This window comes from Halichoerus grypus, chromosome X (genome assembly GCF_964656455.1).
Source record: "Halichoerus grypus chromosome X, mHalGry1.hap1.1, whole genome shotgun sequence".
Classification (NCBI taxonomy): Eukaryota; Metazoa; Chordata; class Mammalia; order Carnivora; family Phocidae; genus Halichoerus; species Halichoerus grypus.
Window position 1 is genome coordinate 101,184,382 of NC_135727.1, and position 15,396 is coordinate 101,199,777.

The 15,396-nt window shown below is 32.3% G+C and overlaps 1 protein-coding gene across 1 annotated transcript in view; it reads right to left on the reverse strand.

Moving 5' to 3' along the window:
- CFAP47 (cilia and flagella associated protein 47) overlaps positions 1 to 15,396 on the reverse strand; it is a 495,766-nt gene that overhangs the window by 374,650 nt on the left and 105,720 nt on the right. The window contains exons 22-24 of the mRNA XM_078064042.1: positions 13,259 to 13,400; positions 5,809 to 5,903; positions 396 to 555 (exon numbers count right to left, since the gene is read on the reverse strand). Of these exons, the coding sequence (XP_077920168.1) occupies positions 396 to 555; positions 5,809 to 5,903; positions 13,259 to 13,400 (397 nt within the window). The remainder of the gene's footprint in view (positions 1 to 395; positions 556 to 5,808; positions 5,904 to 13,258; positions 13,401 to 15,396) is intronic.

Consider the following 15,396-nt stretch of genomic DNA (forward strand, 5'->3'; position numbering starts at 1 on the left):
TTGTTTAATAAAAAACACCAGTAAAGAAGTGGATGTATAGATAAATAGACACGCTGACCAGCTTCCCCCAAAGCAAGTAACCCAAGAGTACAAGCTAGATGTGGCACTGCCTTTTCTGACCTAACCTTGGAAGTCACAAACCATCACACCCATAATATCCCATGGGTGATATATCAGTCCTATTTGATGTGGGAGGGGACTCTATAAGGGCATGAATACCAAGAGGTGAGGATCATTGGGGTTCATTTTGGGGGATGATGACCACAAAATTCTAGTACGAAACTTCTTAGAACTGTTTTAAGAACACATAAAAAAATAATCTAAACTTTTGTGTACATGAGAAAAGTAATATGTGAGGGATAAATTGATAGGAAATATAGGAAAAAAGTACTTACTTGGACAGAAACTTATGGAAATAGTACATTCTTCGTGTGGTTGCAGAATCCCACTCAGCACACTAATCTGGAATGTGCCATCTTTGAAAAGGTTCCCAGTGTCACTAATATCCAAAGTCCATTCCACATCTTGTTTTGAAGTATTATGTAAGACAAGATCCTGTTTACACACAAAATAAACAAATAAAAGACATTTATAAAAATTATAATATGCAATATAAAATTTAACTTGTTTTACCATGCCAACTTGAAGAACCTATGTACAAAGTTAAATGATTAACAGTGGAATTCATGGATAGTTTTAAAAAGTGATGTTAGGCAAAAAAGGGGTATGCAAGTATGTTCATAGCCTATTAACAACTATGAAAAATACATAAAGGGGTATTTAAATACCCCTTTATGGGGTAAAATAAAAATGTCAAAATAGCTATGCTAGCTAGCAAGGATGTAGAGTAGCTACAACCTTCATTCATGATTGTGAGACTGTAAAATGGTACAGTCACTTTGGAAGACAGTTTGGCAGTTTCTTATAATGTTAAACATACAACTACCATATGACCCAGTAATCCCATTCCTAAATATTTACTTAAGTGAAAATTTATGTTCACATAAAAATCTGTACGTTAATGTTTATAATAACTTTGCTCATCACCAAACAATAGAGGAAAAAACCCCAAGATTTCCTTCAAATAATGAATGGATAAACATTTTGTACAATGGAATAAAATTCAGTGATGAAGTAAGTGAAGTATTAATTCATACAAAAACATAAATGAATATTAAATATATTTTGCTAAGTGAAAGATGCCAGACCCAAATGGCTAAATTTTGTATAATTAAGTTACCTGTCAATCTGGAAATGTAAAATTATGTGGATGGAAAAAAAGAATCAGTGGTTGCCAAGTGTTGGTGGGAGGAGGAGTAGCTGACTGAAAAGGGGTTACACTGAGAATTTGTAGTGTCGTGAAACTGTTCTGTAATGTATTGAAGTGGTAGACAAATTATTCTACATATTTTTCAAAATCCATAGAACTGTATACTACTAAGAGCAGACTTAAATGTACGTAAATTAAAAACAATCAACCAAGATGTTGAGAATCCCAGGATGGATTGTAGATTACAACACACTATATTACAAATGTATGAAATAATCTCACGGAAGTTAGTGGGGGTAGGAGGAATGGCCTAAGTAACAGAAAAACTGTGTTTTGACTGGAAACTATATAGCTAAAGACAAAAAAATTACTCTTTATGAACACTGTACTCTAGTTGGTAAACATGTTAGCAATTCTAGCTACAGGATAAAAATTGTGAAACTTCTTTACTAGCATACTAGTAAAAAATAAGCAAATAAATTATAAATAAGAGAACCAGATTTCTCATTGTCAGAGAAAGTAGTTAAAAAGGAGCAAGGAAGAAAGACTGGAACAGGCCTTGTGCTAGATTAGATTAGATTCAGAAATATCAGTTTGAACTCATCTTTAACCAGATAGATAGACAGATGGATGATGAGATAGAATGATAGAGAAATTATAGATATATGTATATTTACAAGTTAGTATACATACAAATATTTCCTGATTCTATTTGCCAAAAGGGCTTACAATATGTGACACCCCAGTAGCAGCTAGCACATCTAGTGTACAGATCTTGGTTTCTAAATACCATTCTTCCATAAATGGTACTGGGGTTTGTTGGAGAAAATACTGATTTGAGAGCTAGGAGAAAAAAAAATAAAAGATAAGCTGGACCATTTGGTAGTGCCAGAAAGTGTAAGAATGCTTAAAAATCATAATGATGGGGGACGCCTGGGTGGCTCAGTCAGTTAAGCATCTGCCATCAGCTCAGGTCATGATCCTGTGGTCCTGGGATCGAGCCCCGCATCGGGCTCCCTGCTCAGTGGGGAGCCTGCTTGTACCTCTGTCTGCTGCTCCCCCTGCTTGTGTGCGTGCGCTCTCTCTCTCTCTTTCTCTCTCTGACAAATAAATAAAATACTTAAAAAAATGATAATGAAGGAAGCATGTCAAAGGGCCAGTCTAAAAGAACTCCGAAGGGCCAGAGCTGGAACAAATTTAATAACAAAATAAATAATGTAATATTGGATTATAACTGAATGTATAAATATTTGTGAGGTCACACTGACATATTAAGTAATAAAATAACTAATAAAATAAATAAATTTTTCTTACAGAAAAATTTCAAATAATATATGTAAATACCCCCCTCCAGAGGGTGCAGCTTGACTCCCAACACCTTGAGTGTAGGCTGAAATTGACAAGTCACTTCTAAAATGCAGAGTATGAAAAAACAAAATGTTTATCCAACTTTTTTTCAATTCTCCTGACATATATCACCAGTGATATATGCGGATATCATGTACTCCCTTCACATGATGTGACAAAAAAGACATCTCACCTCTGTTACATTCTTCCCCAAAACCCATGAAAAATAAAAATGCAGTTGAGTCAGGTGGAAAAAATCAGACAAGCTAAAATTAAAGAACATTCTGAAACAATACCAAACCAGTACTCCTAAAAATTGACAAAGTCATAAAAAAATGAGCAAGACTGAGAGTTTCACATATCAGAGGAAACTAAATGAAATATGATACCCTTGACTGGACCCTGACACAGTAAAAGGACATTACTGAAAAACTGGTGAAACCCAAATAGAATCTGTTGTCTAATAATTTTGTACTAATGTTAATTTCTTAGTTTTAAAAAATGTTATATGGTTCTATAACGTGTTAATAGGGAAAGTTGTGTGAATAATATACATAAACTCTCTGTACTGTGTTTGTAATGTTCTGGTAAATCTGGGAGCTATATGCATGACTTGTGTGCAGACTTGTCTTTCCAGTACAACATACTATTAAAATAAAACCTTCATCTAGGTATTGTTTTAACTTTACTCTTCAAAATTTGAAAAGTATAGAATGATCCATACAATTGGCACCACAACAAAATAATGTACTTCATCTCTTTCTAAAGTATGATTGATTTAAAATATTCAGGATTTTAAAATTAGTCAATTTTATTCCCAATGTCTCTCAGTACTTAAACATCTATTTAGGTCTAATATTTGCAGCTTATAAAGAAAACAACATCTTTTAAAAAAGAAGGTGGACATGAAATTGTACTAGTCATTTGAATGCCTCATTTTTCTCATTCTGAAATGAGGAAATGGTAGATCTCTAAAACTACTATCCACTTTCCAATCCTATCCCCAAGAATAGAACTGATACAGTCATCTATAAAGAAACACTGTTTGTATGTATCATATTGTGTTATTTTTTAAATAATTTTATCAAGATGATACATGTACACAGATTACACAAATAATTCAAAAATGCTTATAAAAAAACAGTTGTCCCAAACAAACAACAACAAAAAACAGTTGTCCCACTCAACTCGTCCTTATCAACAATTCTGCTTCCCTGAAGCAACCAATTTTAGCTAAATTTTGGATTTTCTCTAATCGTTATAGCCTGATTCTAAATACAACATTGATAAGGCTTACTTTAGTTTTCTTATTGCTGCCATAACAAATTACCACAAACTTAGTAGTTTAAACCAACACAAATTTATTAAATTACAGTCTTGTAGGTTAGAAGTTCAACAGGCATATCACTGGACTAAGATCAAGGCGTTAGAAGGAACTATGATACTTTCTGGAGGGGTCCAGAGAAGACTGTTTCCTTGCGATTCCCAGTTTCTAGAGGGCAAACACATTCTTTGGCTGGTGGCCTCCTTCCACTATCTTCATATCCAGCAACATCATATGTCTCTACCCTTCTTCTGTCATCACATTTCCTTCTGAGCACAGTCAGGAAAGCTTCTCTGGTTTTAACCACTCATGTGATTCAACTGGGACCACCTAGACAATCTAGCATAATCTTCCTTGCTCAGGGGCCTTCATCTCCATCACATGACACATCAGCAAAGTATCTTCTGCAATATAAGATAGTGTACTCACACATTCTAGGGATTGGAATTGGATAACTTTGGGGACCATTACTCTATCACATGGCTATTTCGTGATTTATCAGACCCAGATATTGTCTCCAGTGCCAACTAGTAAAGACGAGGATTTAGCTCATATATATAATCTTCCCTCCTCTGTCCACCTCCCAATTTTGGATATTTATATTATTTTAATTCTTTCATTAGTCCCCTGGTAGCTTAAAGCAGTATATTTATAACTCCAGTTCTTCTGTCAACTTTAGATAATTCCCTTTAATTACTCACTATGTAAAATGAGTTTCACTCTTCTTTCTTCTACCATTCCCAACCCTTCTGTCAACTTAATCTTCACATACACATTGTACATATCACACACTTGTCATTTTACATGTAATACACTATATATGATCAAATTTTAATTCTGCCCCATAAACATATTAAGCCTTCTCTGTATTATATATTTTATTATGACTATGTAAATATCATTCATGCCAAATCCAAGCAGTGCATTAGAGTCACATTTCCTTCTCTGTGGGGCCAGTGTGACTGTTTCGCCACTCAAGAGAGAAGGCTCTTGTCTAGATCATCTTTTATTATGCCAAGGGAAAAAAATTTCAATGATATAAAATAATCTCACATTTATAAAGCGATTGCTTTTCCTTTGGAATTCAATCCAATTCAGTTCACTAAATCTTCCTTTCTCGCCCCACATACAAAGCCTTTTGCATCCTTGAAGTTATGTTAGAGTTAGAAGTATTACTGATATTTTATACTTGAAACAGTCACATTTTAATTTCAGAAGAGAGCCTTTATTCTTCTCTAACTATAATTTCATATAGGACTCTGCTATTATTTGACACATGCAATGTTAAATACCTTCTCCATATAATTTTTCTTCAAAGCTACAGAGGTTCAAAATTAATTGCAGGAAGGCAATATATAAGACAATAAAGTGGTACTACAAATACAAATTCCTACTATGTATGCATGAGCTTCCTTCTTATGCATGTCTCTTTTTCTTTCTAGATGGATTCATAATTAGGAAACACAGAAATATCTAGTAAGAAAAAAGAGTAGATTGCCATAGAAGTCACTTTATTATATACCTGGACCTTTCCAATTTTTATTATTACCTTTCACCACATTTCCTTACCTGACTTGAACATATTTCACATTAATTTAATCATAGCTTCCATTTATATAAGGAGAGTCTGGTAACTTAATTCTATTTAAAATATTTTGAATAGTCCTATTAAATATATGTATATAAAAAAATGGCTGTATACGTATTTGTATACTTTGATAATTACTTCTGAGAAATATGATATATACATATGCAAGTTCTCTAAAAATGAAAGTATTCTTACAACACATGCTTCAGAATAATCAACTCAATAAACTAAAAACCATAATAAAAAAAGTTGTAAACTACATCAATTCTCTATACATACCTGAGTTTTTGTGACCTTGTTATTAGGATCCAAAATATGCAATGGCATTTCAAATATAAAATCAGTGCTGGATAGTCTCAATGGTGCTTGCAATACTATGAGAGGAAAGTAAATATACTGATAAAATACTAAGAGATATTAGCTTATAGATAATTATTGCTATACTTTTCAACACAAAATAAAAAATAATTTTTTTTATCTTTATGTACCCAGACAGAAAACAAAGTCACACTTTAAAACATTTGTAGAATATCATGGTTTATCACATCCATAAAATTCCAATTTTGTATTTTAATGGTAACTAATTACAAGTACAATAGAAAAATTAGCCTTGAGACAATAAAAGTATAAAATATACTAAATACTGAGCTGAGAATAAAGTAAACACAATTAAAATGATCTCTATAATAGATTTTGACCAATGCCGAAGTACAGAAGTGAAATGAAACCTGTCTTTTGTAAATATTTTCTCCCAGTCAGTGGTTTGTCTTTTTGGTCTTTTGACAGTATCTTTTGCAGAGCAGAAACTTTTCATTTTAATGAACTCCAGCTTCTTAATTCTTCCTTCACAGATCTTGCCTCTGTTGTTGTATCTAAAATGTTATTGCCAAACTCAAGGTCATGTAGATTTTTTTCTTCTGTTATCTCCGAAAAGTTTTGTAATTTTGCATTTTATGTTTAGGTCTGTGATCCATTTTAAGTTAACTTTTGTGAAGGTACAAGGTCTGTATCTAGATTCATTCTCTTGCTTGTGATGTCCAGTTGTTCAGCACTATTTTTTGAAAAGACTATCTTTTCTGAGCTGTATTGTCTGTGCTCATATGTCAAAGATCAATTGACTACATTTATGTTGGTCTATTTCTGGGCTCTCTTTTCTATTCCACTGATTTATTTGTTTATATTTCTGCTAATACCAAAGTCTTGTGATTACTGCACCTTTGTAGAAAGTCTTGAAGTTGGATAGTGTCAGTCCTCCAATGTTGTTCTTCTCCTTCAGTAGTGTTGGCTATTGTGGGTCTTTCCCCTTTCCATATCAACTTTTAATCAATCTGGCAATACCCATAAAATAACTTTCTGGGATTTTGATTGAGATTGAACTGAATCTCTGGATCAAGTTGGGAAGTGCCATCTTAACAATATTGAGACTTCCTATGCATGAACATGGAATATCACTCCATTTATTTAATTCTTTGATATCTTTCATCAGATAAATTTCATCATTTGCTATCTTTCCTTATATAGATCTTGTAAATACTTTGCTATATTTATACCTAAGTATTTCATTTTTTGGGGGGTGCTAATGTAAATGTTATTTTGTATTTAATTTCAAATTCCATTTACTCATTGCTTGTATATGGGAAAGCAATTGACTTTTGTACATTAAGTTTGTATCCTGTAACCTTGCTGTAATAGTTTATTGGTTCCAGAAGTGTTTTTCTTAAGTGACTCTTTCAGATTTTCTACATAAACAATCATGTCATCAATGAATGAAGAGTTGTTCTTCCTTCCCAATCTGTGTATCTTTTGATTCTTTTTCACATCCCATTGCATTAGCTAGGACTTCTAGTACAATGATAAAAAAAGTGGTGAGTAGGGACATTCTAGCTTGGTTTCTAATTTTAATGAGAAAGCTTTGAGTTTCTCATCATTAAGAATGATAATAGCTGTAGGGTATTTATATATTTTTTTTTTTATCAAGTTGAGAAAATTCTGTTCCAGCCCTCATTTACTAAGCTGTTTTCATGAATGGGTATTAGATTTTATAAAATGTTTTATTTCCCCTGAATCTACTGATATGATCATGTGATATTTTTTTCTCTATCCTGTTCATATAATGGAATGCACTGGTTTCTGAATGTGAACCAACCTTGTATACATGAGATAAATCTCACTTGGTCATGGTGCATAATTCTTTTATACATTGTTGGATTTGATTTGTTAATATTTTGTTAAGGACTTGTATCCATGCTGAGAAGAGATATTGGTCTGCTGTTTTCTATTCTTGTAATGCCTTTGTCTGGTTTGGTATTAGAGTAAAACTGACCTCAAAATGAGTTAGAATGAGTTAGAAAATATTCTTTCTCTATCTTCTGAAAGAGATTATAGAGAACTGATTACAGAAAACTGGTATGATTTTGTCTCTAAATGTTTGATAGAGTCCATGAATGAATCCATCTGGGCCTGGTGCTTTCTGTTTTTGAAAGTAACTAATTACTAATTCAATTTCTTTAATAGATTGAGGTCTATCCAGACTGTCTATTTCTTCATGTGTGAGTTTTGGTACATTGTGTCTTTCAAGGAATTGCTCCATTTCATCTAGCTTATCAAATTTGCATGCATACTGTTGTTGATGTATTAACCTATTATCCTTATAATTTGAAGAAATATTTTCCAGAAAACCTGAAGTACTCAAGATTAAAGTCTTACACACTAACATTTTGACCTCCTTAAACATTCACTGGGATCCAGATTGTCAGGAAATGATATAATACTTGATAATGAAGCCAGCATTGTGAGACTCACTAATAATCATGAGAGAATAGGCAAAAATCAACAGACATTTAAGGAACTCCTCAGCATGAAGGAGAAATGAAGGAGAAATAATTCAGCAAAAATTGAGACAATGTAGCAACAGAAGAAAATTTCAAACAAATTATCATAATACAAGTGGAGATAAAAAATGGTTTTATTTTTCAGAATTCTGTAGGTAAAGAAATAATCACAAAAAAATTAACTCTCATTAGATTAAAATGGCCAAAATTTCTTAAGACATAATAAAATCGAAAAATATCCTGAGAAGTACAACAAAAAGATAAGGAAAAGGACAATAGGAAAGAAAATATAGGACATTTAAAATATATAACATAACCCAAGACATACAAAACACAACCAATAAAGCCTTAAAGAAAGAAATATAGAAAATGGTGGGAAGAACTTTTCAAGGAAATAGTTAATGAAAACTTTATAGAACCAGAGGATATGAATTTCCAGATTGAAAAGAACATAAGACAAGAACATAAGACAAAAGATTCACACTAAAGTTATCAGTGTGAAATAAGAGAATTTTATACTAAACCAAATTATCATTCAAGTGTGAAAGGAAAAACAAAGATATTTTCAGACATGGAAATTCTCAAAAATTAGCTCCCTTTTGCCCTTTCTTTAGAGAAGCTCCTGGAAAATGTAATCTACCTAAATGGTGAAGTAAACCAAGAAATAGGAAGGTAAGGGATTGAAAAAACAGGAGATTCAAAACAGAAAAGAGTTAAAAAAAAAAAAAAAAATCCCTACAATTATAGTGAAAGGAAATCTTAGACAAAAGTTCTGCCACAGGGAAAGTATCTAGTTCATGTTGTAGAAGGAGGTTGTTGTGCTCCAGGAAAGTTGCTTTAAGAGAATAAGTAGATATGACATATTATGTGACAGTCTAGACTATGTGGAACACTGTCCAGACAAGCGTAATATAAAGGAGAGCTTTGTGGCATGGGAGGATTTAGTCAAATATCTAAGGACAATTGAGCAATTAATAACTCCAAGGATAAACAAAAATTTGAAGGAAAGTAAATAAAATAACTATGCAGTTACACTACTTGGCTTAACAATGAACAATGTATCATCATAACAATTAAATCTCTGATAAAAAATTTAATTGAAATTTAAACTATAATTACATTACAAAATGGATAACTGGAGTTAATGTTTCAAGTGAGTACAGATGCTTGTCACTAAATAAGTGTTTTCATTAGATAATTAAAGAAAAAAGTCACTGCCTCTGGGATGCAGGATAAGCCCTGAGAAGGAGATAATGGATTGCAATTCTGGATTAGCACTATTTTACTTTTAAAATATATACATGTAATTTGGGAGAAAAGCGGTAACAGAAAGCTTGTGAGCCTCCTACTGAGGCATTATCCTTCTATTGAGGGGGTAGCTCAGGGAATAACGGACTTGACCAAGCGTCCTTGAAACATAAAAATGGAATTGACCAGTGGACTATTCAAGAAAAAAAAAAAAAACCCTTGACATACATTACCTGTCCAAATGGCCAATCAAAAGTATCTGGAATTTATGGATTTATGAGGCACTGCTGGTAGGGGAATGAGAATTCCTTATGTAGATACTTTCTACTTGTATAACTATTAAGAGTACAAAAATGGGAAGCTCCAAACAAAAAACAGCTTCCCTTGGGAACTGGTTTCTAAAAATGACATTCAAAAGTCATATGTTAATTCAAAAGCAAAAGGCATCTTAAGGAGGGAGAAAAGGACAATTTGGAAGCTGTGTCTGATAGATGCCAACTTCTATAGGAAGAAATGTTACATGTCTGCCTGACTATACTTGTATCATTTGAATCATTAGTAAACTTTGAGTTTGGTAAGTTATATAATATAATCAAGTTTCCTTTGACATTCCAATCCTTTCTGGAAATACAGCAATATTTTTTTTTTTTTTTTTTTTTTTACAAATTAACTCAGTATAGAAATTGTTGAATGAATTTTAAACCATTAAAAATAGAAAAAGAAAAAAACAGAATTACATATATACCAAATCTGAAGATGGGGAAGATGGTCTAATCTTTAAAACAATGTTAGAAATCACAGAGGAAATCATAGCCAAATTTCACTATAAAATTATTAAAAGTATTTATTGAACAACAAATAAAACTAAAAGCAAACAATGGATCTTGGGAAACCTCACAGTAAAGGTGAAAAAAATTAATATAAATAAATAAGAAAATCACTGACATCTATCAGACAAATACATCACCACAATGATAAAGGTAAAGTTCATGAGCAGATAATTTACATATGAAATATATTATTAAGAGCAAAGATAGAAAATTTTTTAATCCTCATAAGTAATCAAAGAAACTGAAATGATATACTTTCAATCACATAGAAAAATATCCAATTTCTTTAATTCAAGGCTGGTTAGAGTTTACACTGAAGGAGAGGTAAAACAGCATAACTCTTTACAAAAGCCCTTTTGCAAAATGTATCAAGAGCTTTAACATGTATATACTTTTTTTTTTAGAGAGAGAGAGAAAGCCTGACTGTGTACTTGTTGGAGGAGGGGGGAGGGGCAGAGGGAGAGGGAGAGAGAGATTGCTTAAGCAGGATCCATGCCCAGCATGGAGCCCAACCTCACGACCCTGAGATCATAACCTGAACCAAAGTCAAGAGTTGGATGCTTAACGGCTGAGCCACCCAGGCGTCCCTAACATGTATGTACTTCAGAAGGAATGCAGCCAATTCAGAGAACCTCACTTTTTAAAAAATCTAAACAGGGAGAAAGTATTCCACACAAAAATGTTCAATACTACAATATTTATATGAATAAGAAAATAAAAAAACAACCTAAATCCTTATGGTTATGCTTAAATAATCTATAAGAGACACTTATTGGATTAAATATTCTGTAATAGTCATCAGTGTTAATTTATACAATTAAGAGTCTATAACATCCAAGTAAAAGTTTCTATTAAGAGTGAAGAGATTTCAACTTAACCGGCAGTTAAGATCGCAACTATGTTAAAAAAACATAACTAAGAAAGGCATAGAACAAAAGAAGAGTAAGATACCAAGATATTAATAATAGTATGCTCTACATATTCTCACTCCAGATGACATTTCTGTGTTTCTAACATTTTCCAATTTTCCATAATGACGATACATTAATTTTTACTTGTCAAGTAGATAAATTTTATTTTTCACCTAATTTACCTAATTCAGAAAACAAAATTAGAAAATGATATTTTCCCTAAAATGATATCTTAAAACAAGGGAGAAAACTCCATGGAACCTGCCTACCAGCTGTAGAACTCTTAATTCTGTATTTTTCTGTATTTTAAACAGGAGGGAAATAAATCTCTATATTGTGTATGCTACTTTAATGAGGCTTCTCTTACTAGGTGCCAAGTGCAATCATCAACTGAGCACTATTTTATTATTAATAACAACTTAATGTCAGAATTACAAAAACAAAATATTGCATAATACAGCATAGACTAGACTTAACTTTTCATGAAAAATACTTAAACACATATAATAAAATGCAAAACCAAAGCTTGTCAAAAGTAGGGTTTACAAAAAAAAAAGGTAGGGTTTACAGAGTGAATTGGTTTTATATTTGAATATTTGGAGAAAATGAGTAAATAATTACTCAAAAACTTAATATACTTACCCTTCTTTTGTTTCTTTGTTTTTACTTACCCTTCTTTACATGAACTTAGTCCTTTAGTAACCCATTCCTTTGGGGGGGGAATTTTTCTTAAATAAAATTTTCATCATTTCATTATATATCTAATGTATTTTGTTTTAATAATTTGTATTTTGATTTAATCATTTTAAAAGTACCCATACAATAAATAACTAAACTGACCTTTGTTTTTAAATATAACCAATTTTTTAAAGCAAGAGCCACTGATCTGAGATTATGTCCATGCTATTGTCACCAGCTAAACCCCAAGACCTGACCTTTACTGCCCACCTGCTTGAACTCACTAACCTTTGTCTTACATTTTTCCTTAAGCTCTTCTTTTCAGCTTACCTCTTAACTCAGGCAAATGAAACTGGAAACCACCCTGTAGGTGATGGCAACTGCCCTGACAAGACCTCCCACCCACCAGACTACCCGGACCTTTTGAGCTAAACCTCCAACTCATACCTGCACAGACAGACCATGGAATGACCTCTGGAATGACCTACCATTACCTTTGCTTCATTATAGTACTAAAATCTCCAACCAAGGAGGAGCCTCAGCCTCATTTACATAACATACAATGTATGTATAGACAAGTTTCCTTAAGGCTCATGTGTGACATTATGGCCACCTCTACATATGATAAGAAGGCTTCCTTAGCTAAACAGTCATCCTAGGGCTGCCTGGGTGGCTTAGTCAGTTAAGCAACTGACTCTTGATTTCAGCTCAGGTCATGAACTCAAGGTACTGAGACTCAGCCCTGCATCCGGCTCCATGCTGAGCTTGGAGCCTGCTCCAGTTTCTCTCTCTGCCCCTCCCCCCACTGCTCATGTTCTTTCTCTCAGAAAAAAATATAATTAATTAATTAAATAAAAATTAAAAGTAGAAATAAATAAATATTCATCTAACCCTAAACAAAAGGTAACCCTTCACCTGATGTCAGGGATTCATGGCTTTGGAAGCCACTGCCCGTGATCTCCTCAATAAAGTTATCTTTGTGTGACAACTTCACCAGGTGCAGTTTCTGTAACTCAACAAGGAGTGAACTTGGTTTGGTTACGCTATTTCTCAAAATTCATTCTCACAGGCACAATTTAAGTCACACACACAGAAATCATATCATAATTTTACTTTCAAATATTTCTATTTTTAAAAAAGTAAATATCATATTCTGAATTGTTAAACTTTTACCTGCTTAAGTGTAAATATTTGGTATGGGCACACCAAGTGAATGTTTCACAGTACATACCAGTAGCTTGAACATAACATGGTCGAATAAGTGGTGTTGTCTTTGGAATCATAGGAGAATTTGACAAACAATATTGAGTGTAAAGTTCTGAAGCCCTGAAGAAATTAATTTGAACTTGAATGCTGAAGTCATATGTTGCCACCTGACAGAGAAAAAAATACATTACACCTGTGATTATTTTTGCTCTAAGAAATTTGTGATACTATTTTTATTGTATATAAAGTGTACAACTTGAAGATTTGATACACATATCATAATGAAGTAACACGACAATCAAGCTAATTAACATATACATCGTCTCACAAAGTTACCCTCCACCTCGTTGTGAGAACACATATGATCCACCCTCTTAATAAATTTCAGGTATAAAGTACAGTATTGTTACCAGAACTACTATATTACGTGCAATCTCACCTCTGGGTATTCATCCAAAGGAACTGAAATAAGGATCTCAAAGACATACCTGCACTCCTATGTTCATTGCAGCATTATTTACAATAGTCAAGACATGGAAATAACCTAAATGTCCACCAAAGGATAAATGAATAAAGAAAATGTGGTATATACATATAATGGAATATTTTTCAGCTTTAAAAATAGAAGGAAATTTGGCCATTTGCAAAAATATAGATGAACCTGCAGGACATTATGCTTAGTGAAATAAACCAGACAGAGAAAGACAAATAATATATGATCTCACTTATATGTGGAATCTAAAATAGTCAAATTCATAGAAGCAGAAAACAGAATGGTGGTTACTAGGAGCTAGAGAGAGGGAGATACAGGGAGATATTGGTCACGAGGTACAAAGTTTCAATTATACAAGATGAATAAGTTCTGGAGATCTAATGAGATACTATGGATCTAGCAAAACAGCAGTTTAAAAAAAGGACATTTTCAAAAAGAAAATTATCTTGTGATGTTGAAAGTAGCTTTTTTTTTTTAAATAAGACCTGGTTTATTTTTCATGAGCCTAAAAATAATTCTTAAAAATAAAATTAAATTTTAAGAATAGTTCCTATTGATTCAAAATGGACCAAAGACCTAAATATAAAACCTAAAACTATAAACCATTTAGGAGAAAAATCTTTGTAATCATTGGTTAGGCAAAGATTTCTTAAATACAATACCAAAAAAATAATCTACAAAAGAAAAATGATTAAATTATATTATATCAAAGTTAAAAACATCTGTCCTGCTAAAGATAATGCTTAATAAATAAAATTAGAAGCCAAAAACACACTTTTGACCAAAAAATTCAACTTGTATCCAAAATATATAAAAGAACATACAAAGTCAATAAAAAGCAAAGTTCCTAATGGAAAACTAAGTAAAAGATGTGAAAAGACAACTGAGAAAATAAAATATACCTAATACCACAAGAAAAGATGTTTAACATCATCACACATTAGGGAAATGTAAATTGATTCACAGGAGAGACTACTTCACACCTATCACAATGGCTTAAACAAAAACGACATTATGAAGAACTGAAAAAGATGTGAGCACCTAAACCATTTATACATTGTTGATAGGAATACATAGTTTCATAGTCATTATGGAAAACAGTTTCCCACTTTCTTAGAAAATTAAATACGCACTTAACATAAGGCTCACAATTCCTAATTCTACGTGTTTACCAAAGAGAAATGAACACTCGCATGTAAATGTTCATAGTGGCCTTATTTATAATTATGAAAACCTAAAAACAAGTCAAATTCCCTCCAAACAGTGAATGGACAACAAACTTTAGTAAATCCACACAAAAGAATACTTTTCAACAATGAAATGTAATGTACTAGTGTTACATATAATAATATGGATGAATATCAGATGCATTACTCTAAGTAAGAGAACCGAGACTGAAAAGCCAACCTATCTTAAGACTTCATTTAATATGATATATAAGTGAAAAGGCAAAATTATACAAACAAAATGAGATCAGTGTTTGTTATTAACTGGAATTCAGGGAAAGACTGACAGCAAACAGGTAAAAAAAAATTTAGAGGAGGGGATACAAGTGTTCTCTATATTGATTTTTGTATTTGCTATGCAATTGTACAATTTGTCAATATTCATATAAAAGACAACTTTACTGCATCATAATTTTTTTTATTTTATTATGTTATGTTAATCAC